This window comes from Fragaria vesca, linkage group LG4 (assembly GCF_000184155.1).
Source record: "Fragaria vesca subsp. vesca linkage group LG4, FraVesHawaii_1.0, whole genome shotgun sequence".
NCBI lineage: Eukaryota > Viridiplantae > Streptophyta > Magnoliopsida > Rosales > Rosaceae > Fragaria > Fragaria vesca.
In genome coordinates this window covers 417,600-430,102 of record NC_020494.1, presented here as the reverse complement: position 1 = coordinate 430,102, position 12,503 = coordinate 417,600, and the positions used below count along the sequence as shown (strand labels likewise).

Genomic DNA, 12,503 nt, shown 5'->3' with positions numbered 1-12,503 from the left:
GGCAACACCTCCCCCTCTTTTCTAGACATCGGCTACGACGTTTTCTGCCGTTGCCATGACCCATATTGTTGTCCCCAACATTTAGGGGATAATCCCAAATAAGTTTATCACATTAGCGTATATACAATTCCTGTTTGTATGATCAAAATCAAGTCTCGTTGGTAATTCCACACCAACTTGGAGGACCTAGAGAACTTGATGATGATCGAATCCGCTAAAGATTATGGATCATGATGCCACAAAAGATCATCGACAATATGTAGTCAATTAAAGTGGTAAGCAATCCACTTGACTAATAACTCAACAAGTAGAGTTATATGGACGTTTCAAGAAACGCTCCATGAGTGCATTCCACAGTACTTTGTTGTCATTACTTTTTGCACAGATTGCCATTGAATGCTTGTCGATGTGGTGCGTCAAAAACTTTGAGCGCAGGAGATGTGAAATCTCGGCATCTAGGCTTGTTAGCCTGGAGGTCAAAACATGTGGTTTAATCCTTTCCAATGAAAGGTTCCACAGATACCAAGCGAAGATCAGCCTTAGGCATCTAGTACGTCAAAACTCAAAGGAGCAAAATGTTATATTGCTCTTGCATACAAAACCAAGCTGTTATGAGACTCGATAGAGGTCACAAACGATGCTTTTAATGGTTTGTCCTTTGGATTGATCATACACAATCCGGAAAAGCCGCGAATTGATCAAACACAATTCGGAAAAAGGCCTCGGATTGATCAAACACAATCCGGTGAAAGGTCGGGGTTGATCAAACACAACCCGGACAAAGAAACAAGAGTGATCAAACACACTCTTGACCCGCGAATAAAATTCCGGGATTTGGGTACCTGCACGCACAAAATCCCAAGCATAGAATGGAGATGGAGAAAGGAGGAAAGGATTTTATCCTCCCTGAGTTATTGAACTTGAAAAAGTTTAAGGTTTCAAAAAACATACCTTTCTAGAGGCTGCCGAGAGGAAAAATAACGTTTCGCCTACTTATACTTCGAATTTGGGGCTGAAAATTTGATAGGAGGAGCAGCTCTGGATGGGGAAGCTGCTGTCAAAATTTCAGGTTGATCGGAGCAAGGGAAGGTGGTGAACTGGTGGTCGGTAGCGGCGGCGGTCTGGAATCTTCCGGCGGCCGGTTCGGAGACTTTCCGGCCGGTTCTCAGGGTGAGGCCGGCGGCGTTGGATCCGGGACGGAGAGAGCTTTCTGGGGATATAAAATTCCAGCGGAGGGCAGTCGGAATTTTGGTCGGAAATCGAGAAAAACAAGGCTTCCCGATTTTTAGGGTTTGGTTTTTAGGGTTTAGAAAAAAAATGGTGGGCTATTGGCTCTAGGGTTAGAACAGAGTGCATGATAACGTGATGAAGGATAAAGTGTAGAGAAAGATAGATAGCAAGAGAATCATCATCTTATTCATTGATAGGAGCCCTTTATATAGGGAATTACACAATACCAATATGGTAAGGATATGAATACGATAGATCTAGTTCTAACTACATATCCTATTGGCATAAGGCCAAGGCACACATAGAGAATATCCTAGAACAGATTTAGATTATTAAGAACAATGGTTACTATTGTAAATAACAAAATACAAAACACAAACTAAATAAAATAAAGAGATAATTGGGGGAGAAAAATGTGGGTTGTGGATAAAAAGTGAGATTACAAGATTGACAGATAAATGAAAAATTAACTACTCCTGACTCCTTAATTTTAGACGATTTTTTTACAACCGTGAAATTTGCACGGGTAGAAGACTAGCATTTGATAAAACAAGGAAAAAATATACACTTTTCTCCTGATATGTAAAAAGGGAAAATAGTCTAAACAGTTTCTCACATTTCAGAGATGCTAACTTTTGGTATCTCAACTTTCAAAAACTTCAAAATGGTATCTTACATTCTTACCCTGACTCAAGAATGGTATCTAGAACCATTAACTCCGTTAAAGAGACCAACGACAGACATATTTTTAACCTAAAATGACCAATTTACTCTTTCATCTTCTTGTTATACTTATTCTTCTCCAAATGACCAATAAAACAAAAGATTTTTTTTTATCTTTCCTGTTTATTCCTTATATCTTCTTCAAATTACCCTTATGTGTTGTTGAAGCTGTCAGAGCCTCCAATGGCAACCAAACAGTAAGCATTAGTAAACTTGGAGAACACCCCAATCTCACATGAGTTCTCAGATTGCAGGCTGGGCGCCATATTTTCAAAAAAAATAAAAAATAAAAACTTTGGAACAGACTGTGAGAATTGGAGAGGGAGTAGAATGCACAGAAAGTATCTTCGGATTTGCCGCATCGGAACACGGGGAGGGGCTTGGAGCCGCGGATGGCGGCAACGGCGAAGATGGTTCCGGCAAGACCGCTGAGGAGGGATATGAAAGAGAAGACGATAATGGTTACGGGAGTGGGGATAGAAGCAGAGTTGGGTTTGCGGGACTTGAGGAGCTTGGAGAAGTAGGTGGCAGTGGTGGTGGTGGGGAGAGGGGAAGACTAGCGGTGAGAGAAGAGTGGCATTTAAGAGAGATCGACTAGCAATACGTACTTCTAGCTAAGGAGAGAACAGATTCACGAGCCTACATTGGTTGCATGAAGGTTCAGTGATAACTGACCCAAAAATGAAATGGTATGAGAAGTCAGGACATCTGATTGGAAATGAATAGTATCTCCATGCTTATGGTCTTTTGAGTCCTATCTATGTTCTTTCTGCAGAAGTGGTAGCTCAATTGGCAACAGCTAGAAATAAGTCAAATAACAGTTTGCGACACAATTGGATCATGGATGCTTGTTATGAATGTCCATCATGAGGATATCCAAATTCGTCATCTGATTATCCAAAAAGAAAAGGAAGAAAAAAAAATTAATAGTGTTTGATCCGGGAAGGAGGAAGAAGAACTTAGAAGGAGAGAGCTTTTAAAGAAAAACATAGATGGAGAGAGAAATGTTAATGAAAAGAAAAATTTAAATAGAAATTGACCAAAATAGCCTCCAATATATGTTTGCCGTTAGTGTCCTCAATGAAGTTAAAGGTTTCAGATACCATTCTTGGATCGGGGTAAAAACGTGAAATACCGTTTTAAAGTTTTTAAAAATTGATATACCAAAAGTTAACTTCTAAAAAATGCGAGACATTGTTTTGACTATTTTTTCATGTAAAAATGTAAAATGAGAATAACCTTATCAATAGTACTGACGGACCCATTTAAATTTTACACTGTTACTGACTCATGTATCTACTCCTTACTTTCCTCACCTGGTTGTCAAGTTTTTCTAGAGGTTTAACTAGAAGCCGAAGAAAACAGGAAAAAACATATAGGGTTTAACACCCCGTGATGGGCAGCACTAGCACTAGTCGGGTTGCACCAGTTCTTTCCCCTGCTCGAACCATTGTCCAATTCCAGTTGAGTTCAATCCAAGATGAAGAGGTAGAATTCTGATTTCTCTTCTTTTATTATTTTTGGAATTTCATATCAGTGATCACAGAGTAGAAATTGTGTATGGATATTTGAAAGTTTTGTAATTTGGTTGTGATTTGATGTATCTATCTAGAAAATGATTGTATTGTATGTTAATCCAATAAATAGAAAAAATTTACCTATTTGATTAGGAACACAGGATTTCAGATTGTTTCTGAACAGAATCTTTAGATGTTTGATAGATTCTTTATATATATTCTAGCCTCTTGACAAGCTTAAAAGTGCGTGACTATCAAACAATAATTGTGAGTTACTCATGTCTATGTTTGCGGTTTCGTTTGTTTATGGGAATTGTTATGATTTTTACAGTTGTATCCCTTTCTTCATAAGATGCATGAGCTATTTTGTTTTATCGATTATGAAGTGTGATGAGCTGCATATGAGCTTATCTGATTTGGTTCACTTTTATGGCATTAGCTTCCTCTGCATGAGGGCATTCTGTGTGTGACTAGTCAGTTTTTTCATATAGCTGTTATGTAACAAGTTCTTCATACTGTAAACTGTAATCTATTTTGTGATCCTTTACTTTCCTAAAGGTATATATATTCATTGCTTTGAGTGTGAAGCATGGACAGTTTATTGCTTGTTCTGAATGTAATGGAACAATCTGAAGATGAACAATGTGGTAACTCTGATAGACTTTTTGCACCCCAATTAGGGACTCTCTACACCTCTTATTTAATTTTTTTCAGTTACCGTAGATTCCACAGCCCTCTCCTTTTGTCTTGACACCCAATGTAATCCTGTTGGTATTTCTTTATACGTGAAACAGTGTAGATATAGTGAATAGTTTGCAAGATTTGGGTTTTGTTATCAGTAGATTTGCAGTTGAGGATGCAAATTATGAAAACAAACATGTTCAATGTCAAGTGGTAAGATGGAGAAAGGCCACACCCTCTGTACACCCCAAGAACCTTTAAGCAGGTCGAACCTTCACTTGGCTTCTCTTGCCTTTTAGCAGTTTTAGTATGAACCGGTTCAAACATGTTAGGCTACTCTGCGAGGTTCCTCCAGACGAATAGGTTTTTGGTCCAGGGGGATCAGTGTGCGGCTAGTATTGCGTCTGTATTTATGTGTCAAGTTGGAAATGACCCGAAACTTTCTGGTTTGTGCTTCAAAAGGTAACCAGAATGCTGAAGGTGTTTGTGGTATAATATAACCAAGTCCACTCCACAGAGGCAGGTGCATTTGAATGATTTGAGAATCATCTCCCAACAACCTGGACCTCCATCATCTTCACCACCTATATCCCATTTTACACATTTCTTTATGTGCCATCTGACCTTACACCACCTAGGCCTCTGCATCTATCCAACCATCTTCAACCGCACCATTGATTCCCTTTGTCACCTATCCTGAAGACACCCTTCTCTATCAGTCATGGACTCGTGGGTGTAGAGAGAAGAGGAGATGGGCAAAACAGAAATACATTGGAAAATAATCAAATAAGGGTGTAGTGATCCAAGTGGAGTGTAAAACTGTAAATACCCGCACCCTAATTTTCTGTTTTTTTCTATTGACAAATTAGTTCCTTGTTGCAGATATCCTTAACCATTATGGGTTCAGTCTTTAAGGTCAAGAGCTCTGCAACAATAAAAGATATCAAGGCTGTAATATGTGACATGTACAGATTTCCTGACAATCATCCAGAGTTTTTCTTGGCTGGTCAACCGCTCATGGACTTCCAAAGGGTAGTGGACTGTGGATTTCTTGAGGGCGCTGTTGATCTTGTTTTCAAGAATATTGTGGGAATTAAAATATTTGTCAAACTACCATCTAGTCAGGACACCATTGAGATCGAGGCAAAATCAGAAGATACCATCCTAAAAGTAAAAACAATGATTCAGGCTAAGGAGAAGATTCATCCAGGCCAATTCACACTTGTGTATGATGGAAAGCTCCTTGAGGATGACATGACACTGGGCTCAGTACATATGAAGAATGAGTCGACCCTTTACATGGTTTCTGCTCCTAAAGATTTTCTCTCAATATCAGTGAAAGCACCTTCAAGAGAGACTTTCAAATTCAAGGTTAAACCCTTGTTTACTGTTAGAGATGTCAAAATTATAGTTGAGAGCTATACAGGTTGCTCAATCAGTGATCACATTCTGATCTATTCCGGAAATGAGCTTGAGGATCTGAAGACATTGGCTTTTTATGACGTGAAAGATGAATCAGTATTAGAGATCTCACCTCCCCCTTTTCAGATATTTGTTAGAGTTTGTGATGGGAAACTTATAAGTATTGATGTGAAGCCGAGTGATAGTGTCGAAGAATTGAAGAGAGCGATTTTCCACAAGCTTAATGTGTCGATGATGCCTTTTGATTTTTATAAGCTTGTGTTTAGCTGGGAACAGCTCGATGAAGTTCGGAATCTGGCTAGCTACAACATCCAACAGGGCAGCAAACTTCGTTTGGTTCTCTCATCATCTGTTATTGTAAGGGATTAATCATGTTAACATTTTCTTGAATGCACGCTCATCAGTTTTGAACTATGGAAACCCTTTGCTATATGCCAGTTACATCGTGACCTTTCTCTGAGACGATTTATGTTCTCATAGTTTCTCATAGAATGCTTAGGGTGCTATACAATACTTGAACTTGTTTCTTGTCCAAATGTTCCATATGAATCAAATAAGAGCCAGACAGAATGGTGCTCATTGTTGATGAAGTAAAACTAAACCTTCAAGAACTCTGAAAATTGTAGTTACTTGCATTTGAAGAAATTTGGGAACACAAATTCATGTTTAGGCAGAAATCATAGTAAGCTCGTAGCGCTTTCAATCTATTAATCCGAATTAGTGCTCATGTTGGTTTCACGTATACAACCTGAAATTTCATCCATTTCCGGAGGCTTAGAAAACCAACATGATCAAAATCTACCTACAAAGATGTAGCCAACCTATTAGCAACATTTATCGCTTTTCTTCTGAAATACTGAACTTCAAGTATCAACTTCAGCAACAGGCGAAGCCGGCCCGGGGTGGTGATGGTGGTGCAGCCAGGCCTCCCAAATATCAGACTTCAGAACATTAGTAGAGCCTTATTCATATTTTCACCAGGCCTTTCTATTGAGTCTCAATGGTTACTGTTTTTCTATATTCATTTGCTTACAGTCATGAGTCGAGTGAAGTAATCAAACTAACAAGGTTTTTCGTTTTTGGTTCACATAAGAGTAAATAAATATGTTTGTGTTGATATATTGGCTATTACTATTCAACTCCAAGAACTCCTAATGACACTAGGAAAGGAAGCAATCATGACAGCAGCTTGATCAGAGGTATTTTGCCTGCTGTATAGATATTTGGTAAGTTAAGGTAATGATCTTCAATCTTCTCATATATGGTAAGTTAATCTCTTTTTAACTTATTTATTTGCTTACTGATTTTCTGGTAAAAAATCTTATGTCTAGCATTTTCCATATCAGTGCCTTTTACAATGAATATTCGTAGGATGTGGGATTACTTTACCATATCTGATTTGGTGCTATTACAAATCAGGAATATTAGAATTATTATCTGCATTAATCTTGTGCTGTTAAAATCATATCTATTCAGATAATTATATGGACTTAATCATTGCTCTCAGAAGCCAAGAAATCAATCTGTTGTTATATGATTTCTATGTTATAGCATGAAACTGGTTATTGAGTTTTTGGAAAGTGCAAGATAACAGTAAACTGACTGCATCCCTCATTAAATGAAAAATTGATATTCTTATTGAATTGCATTGGTTGAGGGGGAGTGTCAAACTCTATAAATTGTTGCTGCTGTGATCTGTGTAAATGAAGCTTTTTCATGATTGATCAGTTTTCTTGTTTGTGGGATTAATTGTGTATGATCAATTTGAAAACTGCTTGAGTGTGTTTTCACAAAGACTAAGACTTTCTCTCTGACTTGCATACAGGTTGCATTTGAGATTGGGAGGACTAAGATCTTGTAGTGAGAAGAAAAGGCAGACTGCATTACAGGACTTAGTCGACTGGTTGTGTCAAAGAACCAAGGATCACTGATTGTGGAAGAATCAGCTGATAGTAAACTAAGAGTGTTTAAGTCTTAGGTTTATGCCCTGAAATCTAGTTCTGTGTAAAAGGATGCTGAGTGTGTTGTAAATCTCAGTGTGTTTGTTCAGTTTCTCTTTGTAGAGTTACATGAATCACTTGTGTGAGAAGTGAGAGCTAAAACAGATACAAGAATTTGTAATTGTGTGAGAATTACTTCTTGTAAAGTTTCTGAAGGTTAATAGAATAATCTTGCTTGGTGCTTTTTCCCTCATTGAGGTTTTGCACCAAGTTGCTAATTGTTCTTATCTGTGCTTCATCTGGTTTTTAATCCATTTCAATACTTTCATTTGGTACCAGAGCAGGTGCTAGAAGGTGTCTAGCAGATTCAGGTTTGAAATGGAAAGAAATGCAGTGAATCAACCACCAAAATTTGATGGAGATGATTTTCCTCAGTGGAAGATCATGATGAGAACTTTCATATACACCTTGGATGCAAAGGCTTGGACGATTATTCAAACAGGTTATAAGTCTCCTGTGGTGAAATCTGAAAGTACTTCTGAAGTACAACTCAAATCTGTTGACTTGTGGACAGCAGATGAACAAGCTTTATGCAATGCTGATTATGTTGCTAGAAATGCACTCTTTACTGCACTAGGTGCTAAGGAAAGAAGGCGCATTCAGTACTGTGATACAGCTAAAGAAGCTTGGGACATGTTAGTTACTGCACATGAAGGATGTGAAACTGTCAAGATTCAAAAACTTCAAATTCTGGCTGAAGAATTTGAAAGCTTGAAAATGGGTGAGGATGAATTGCTTGATGATTTTTATACAAGGGTAACTAACATTACAGGTCAATGTCAGAGCTTGGATGAACCCTTTGAGGAGCACAAAGTGGTGAAGAAGTTTCTCAGAGCGCTACCAAGAAAATATCTTCCCAAAAAGGCAGCTATCATGGAGGTACATAATCTAAACAAATATTCTCTAGAAGATCTGGTAAGCAATCTGAAAACTTTTGAATTAGAAATGATGTTTGATAATATGTGGTCAGACAAGAAACAAAAAGGTGTTGCTTTGAAAAGTTCTTCTAAAGTTGATACAGAAGATGAAAATTTAGATTATGCTCTGTTAACAAAAGAATTCAAGAAACTTTTGAAATCTAGGAACAATCAAAATTACAGCTCTTCTAGAAATTCTTCTGACTCGAGAAAGAACAGAAACTCAGAAAATCGTTTTGAGAAAAATAATAAGGGTCATAACAAGTTTGATAAGAAAAATTATAGACCTAAATGTTATGAATATAATGGCTATGGTCATATTTCTACTGACTGTGGCAACAGGAAGAATGGATCAGGAGAAAGATTCAGAGAAAAAGGTGATAATGAGAAAAAGACCTTCAAGGTTACTTCCTGGAGTGATAGTGATGAAGAAATTTCAGTCAGAAAAGGAGATAGAAACTTTGCTTTTGTTACTTCTATTAATCTTAACTCATGTGAATTTTCTGATTCTGATAGTGCATATTCTAGTGATGATGGATTTTTTGACAGAAGGAAACTGGATGACAAGTATGAACAACTCTATACTGCTTCAAAAGGACTAAGCAATAAAAATAATGCTTTGACGAAACAGGTGAAGGATCTTCAGGAACAAAAGGAGAAAATTGAGCTGAGTCTGCAGCTGGAACAAAAGTCATGGGAAGATGAAAGAAGTGATTTGAACAATAGTGTGAAATTGTTGCAATCTGAAGTTGAAAAAACTAAAAAGTTGAATAATGAGTTATTTAGCAATGATTGTGGGGATTTGAAAAATGAATTATTTTTGAAAGATAAAAAAATCACTGAGCTAATCTCCGAAATTGATTTCTTGCAGGAAGAACTGAGGAAGTTAAAGAGTAAGTTTAGTCAGTTTCAGACAAGCTCGAAGATAGCTTCAAGTATCTTTGGTGCAGGAAAGGCTCACAAAGACACCTCTGGTCTTGGTTACAATGGGGAAAGCTTGAGCTCTACAAAATTTGTAAAAGCTGAGAAAGAAATTCCATTGTTGCAAGCAGAAGATGTTCAACAGGTAAAAATCAAAAGTTCAAATCAAATGGAAAAGAGGTATGTTCCTAGAAAAATTTTTGTTCCCACTTGTTATCATTGTGGTCAGATTGGACATATTAGACCAAATTGCATGAACAGATTTTCTCATTCATCTAAAAATGTTGATAGATTTGAGAAATTGCAAAAAGAAATGAATGATCATATGAATCTTATTCGTCAAATGTCTGACATGATTTCTGAAGAAAAAATGCAGATGGAAGGACAAATGTGGTCTAGGAAGACTAAAAAGGAAGAATTACAGGCCTCATGTTTAAGTGCTTCAGTTTATTCAAATGAAACTCACATTGAAGCAACTTGTTTGGTAGCTTTAACTGCATTATCCAGCAAAAAGAATGATGTGTGGTATATAGACAGTGGATGCTCAAGACACATGTGCGGTAACAAAGAATGGTTCATTACTTTCACAAATACTAACATTTCAGGATCTGTGACTTTTGGTGATGGAGGACAAGCAGGAATCAAAGGAAAAGGAACTGTCAACACACCAAATATCTCAAATCTTGAGAATGTATTGTATGTTAAAGGTCTGAATACAAATCTTCTGAGTGTGAGTCAACTCACAGATGATTTTGAAGATGTCTGGTTCAACAAGAAAAAGTGTCTGGTTCTGAACAACAAAAGGAACTGCGTTATGGGTGGAGTAAGGTCTGTTGATAATTGTTATCATGTGTTAGCTAATGATTTACTTGATGTGCAGACCTGTATGAAAACCAGCTCTATAGAAGAAATCTTCACTCTTTGGCATAGAAGACTTGGACATGTAAACTTTCAGGACTTACTAAAACTGTCCAATCAAGGGATTGTAAGAGGGATGCCAAAACTCAGTGGTAAAACAGATAGAGTCTGTGGAGGATGTAAAATTGGCAAACAATCAAGATCTACACATAAAAGTCTCAATTCAGTGCCTACAACTCATGCCATGGAACTGTTACACATGGACCTAATGGGTCCATCTCAGTATGAAAGTCATGCAGGCAAAAGTTATATCTTGGTTGTTGTTGATGATTTTACACGATTTACTTGGGTGAATTTTCTTGCAGATAAGGGAGAGACATTTGAGTCATTTAGAGGTCTTAGTTTTATGATCACAAATGCCAAGCAATCTGAGAATTTGAAAATCTCCAGAATCAGGTCTGACAATGGCACTGAATTTAAAAATAATGCTTTTGCTAACTTCTGCCATGAAAATGGTATTTTTCATGAATTCTCGGCTCCTATTACACCACAACAAAATGGTGTAGTAGAAAGAAAAAATAGAGCTTTACTGGACATGGCAAGAGTTATGATGTACACATCTGGTTTAAGTCAAAAATTTTGGGCTGAGGCTATCAACACAGCATGCTATACCATCAATAGGGTTATGCTCAGATCAGGTACAAACAATACTCCCTATGAAATTGTGGAAAGGTAAGAAACCAAATGTAAGTCATTTTCATGTTTTTGGAAACCCTTGTTATATTTTTAAAGACAGGCAATATTTGGAGAAATTTGAACCAAGAAGTGATATTGGAATTTTTCTGGGATATTCTTTAAATAGCAGAGCTTATAGGGTGTATAACAAGGAGACTAAATCTTTTCTGGAATCTATTAATGTGTCTATGGATGATATTTTTGATAGACAGATGATGTTAATAGATAATGCTGCTGACAGTCATGGTCAAACTATGTTTCATGAAGACTCTGAAACAGATGAAACAAATGACTCAAATCTTCAACAAATGCCTAAGACTAGAACTGGATATAGACAAGTCAAGAAGGATCATGCTATAGCTGATGTGATTGGGGACGTGCAAGAAGGAATCAGAACCAGAAAACAGGCAATGCAGGAAGAGGTAAGTGATGATACTGCACTGATATGTTTTCTCAATCAAAATCAGGAGAATATCAATATTATTTCACATTTTGGTTTTGTCTCACTAATTGAACCTAAGAATGTAAAGGAAGCTCTCTTAGATGATGATTGGATTAAAGCTATGCAAGAAGAGCTGAATCAATTTACCAGAAATCAGGTGTGGGATTTGGTTCCTCGACCTTCTGAAGGAAATGTTGTGGGAACTAAGTGGATTTACAAAAACAAAAGTAGATGAACATGGAAATGTGGTAAGGAACAAAGCCAGGTTAGTGGCTCAAGGGTATTCACAAATAGAAGGGTTGGATTTTGATGAAACTTTTGCACCAGTGGCTAGACTTGAATCAATCAGACTTCTGTTGGCAATAACATGTCATCTAAAGTTCAAGTTGTTCCAAATGGATGTCAAAACAGCTTTCTTGAATGGACTGTTAGAAGAAGAGGTCTATGTGGAGCAGCCTAAAGGTTTTGAAGATCCACATCATCCTGATCATGTTTTCAAACTTAAGAAAGCATTGTATGGTCTTAAACAAGCGCCAAGAGCATGGTATGATAGACTGTCCACATATCTGGTAAGTAAGGGATACAACAGAGGTAAAGTGGATAAAACCTTGTTTGTGAAAACTGAAAAAAACAAATTCATGGTAGCACAGGTATATGTTGATGATATTGTGTTTGGATCTACATCAGATTCTCTCGTTAAACAGTTTACAGCTGACATGACAAGTGAATTTGAAATGAGTATGTGTGGTGAACTAACTTTCTTTCTTGGTCTTCAGGTAAAACAACATACAGCAGGTATGTTTCTCTCACAAACCAAGTATGCTGAAGGATTGGTTAAAAAATTTGGATTGGAGTCAAAGAAGGCTATTACAAACCCCATGAGCACATCTGTCAAGCTTACTGATGACTTAGAAGGACAGTCTGTAGATCAAACATTATACAGGAGTATGATAGGGAGTCTTCTTTATCTTATAGCCAGCAGACCAGACATTTCTTTTAGTGTTGGAGTGTGTGCTCGATTTCAGGCAAATCCAAAAGAGTCACACCTAGCTGCAGT

General features: G+C 37.3%; 1 protein-coding gene across 1 annotated transcript in view; it reads left to right on the top strand.

The window, feature by feature from the left end:
- Window positions 1-5,942, top strand: part of LOC101297238 — a 14,009-nt gene extending 8,067 nt beyond the window's left edge. Inside the window, exons 7-8 of the mRNA XM_004297785.1 lie at window positions 2,258-2,515; window positions 5,034-5,942. Coding sequence (XP_004297833.1) covers window positions 2,258-2,515; window positions 5,034-5,942 — 1,167 coding nt within the window. The remainder of the gene's footprint in view (window positions 1-2,257; window positions 2,516-5,033) is intronic.
- The last annotated feature ends 6,561 nt before the right edge of the window (window positions 5,943-12,503 follow it).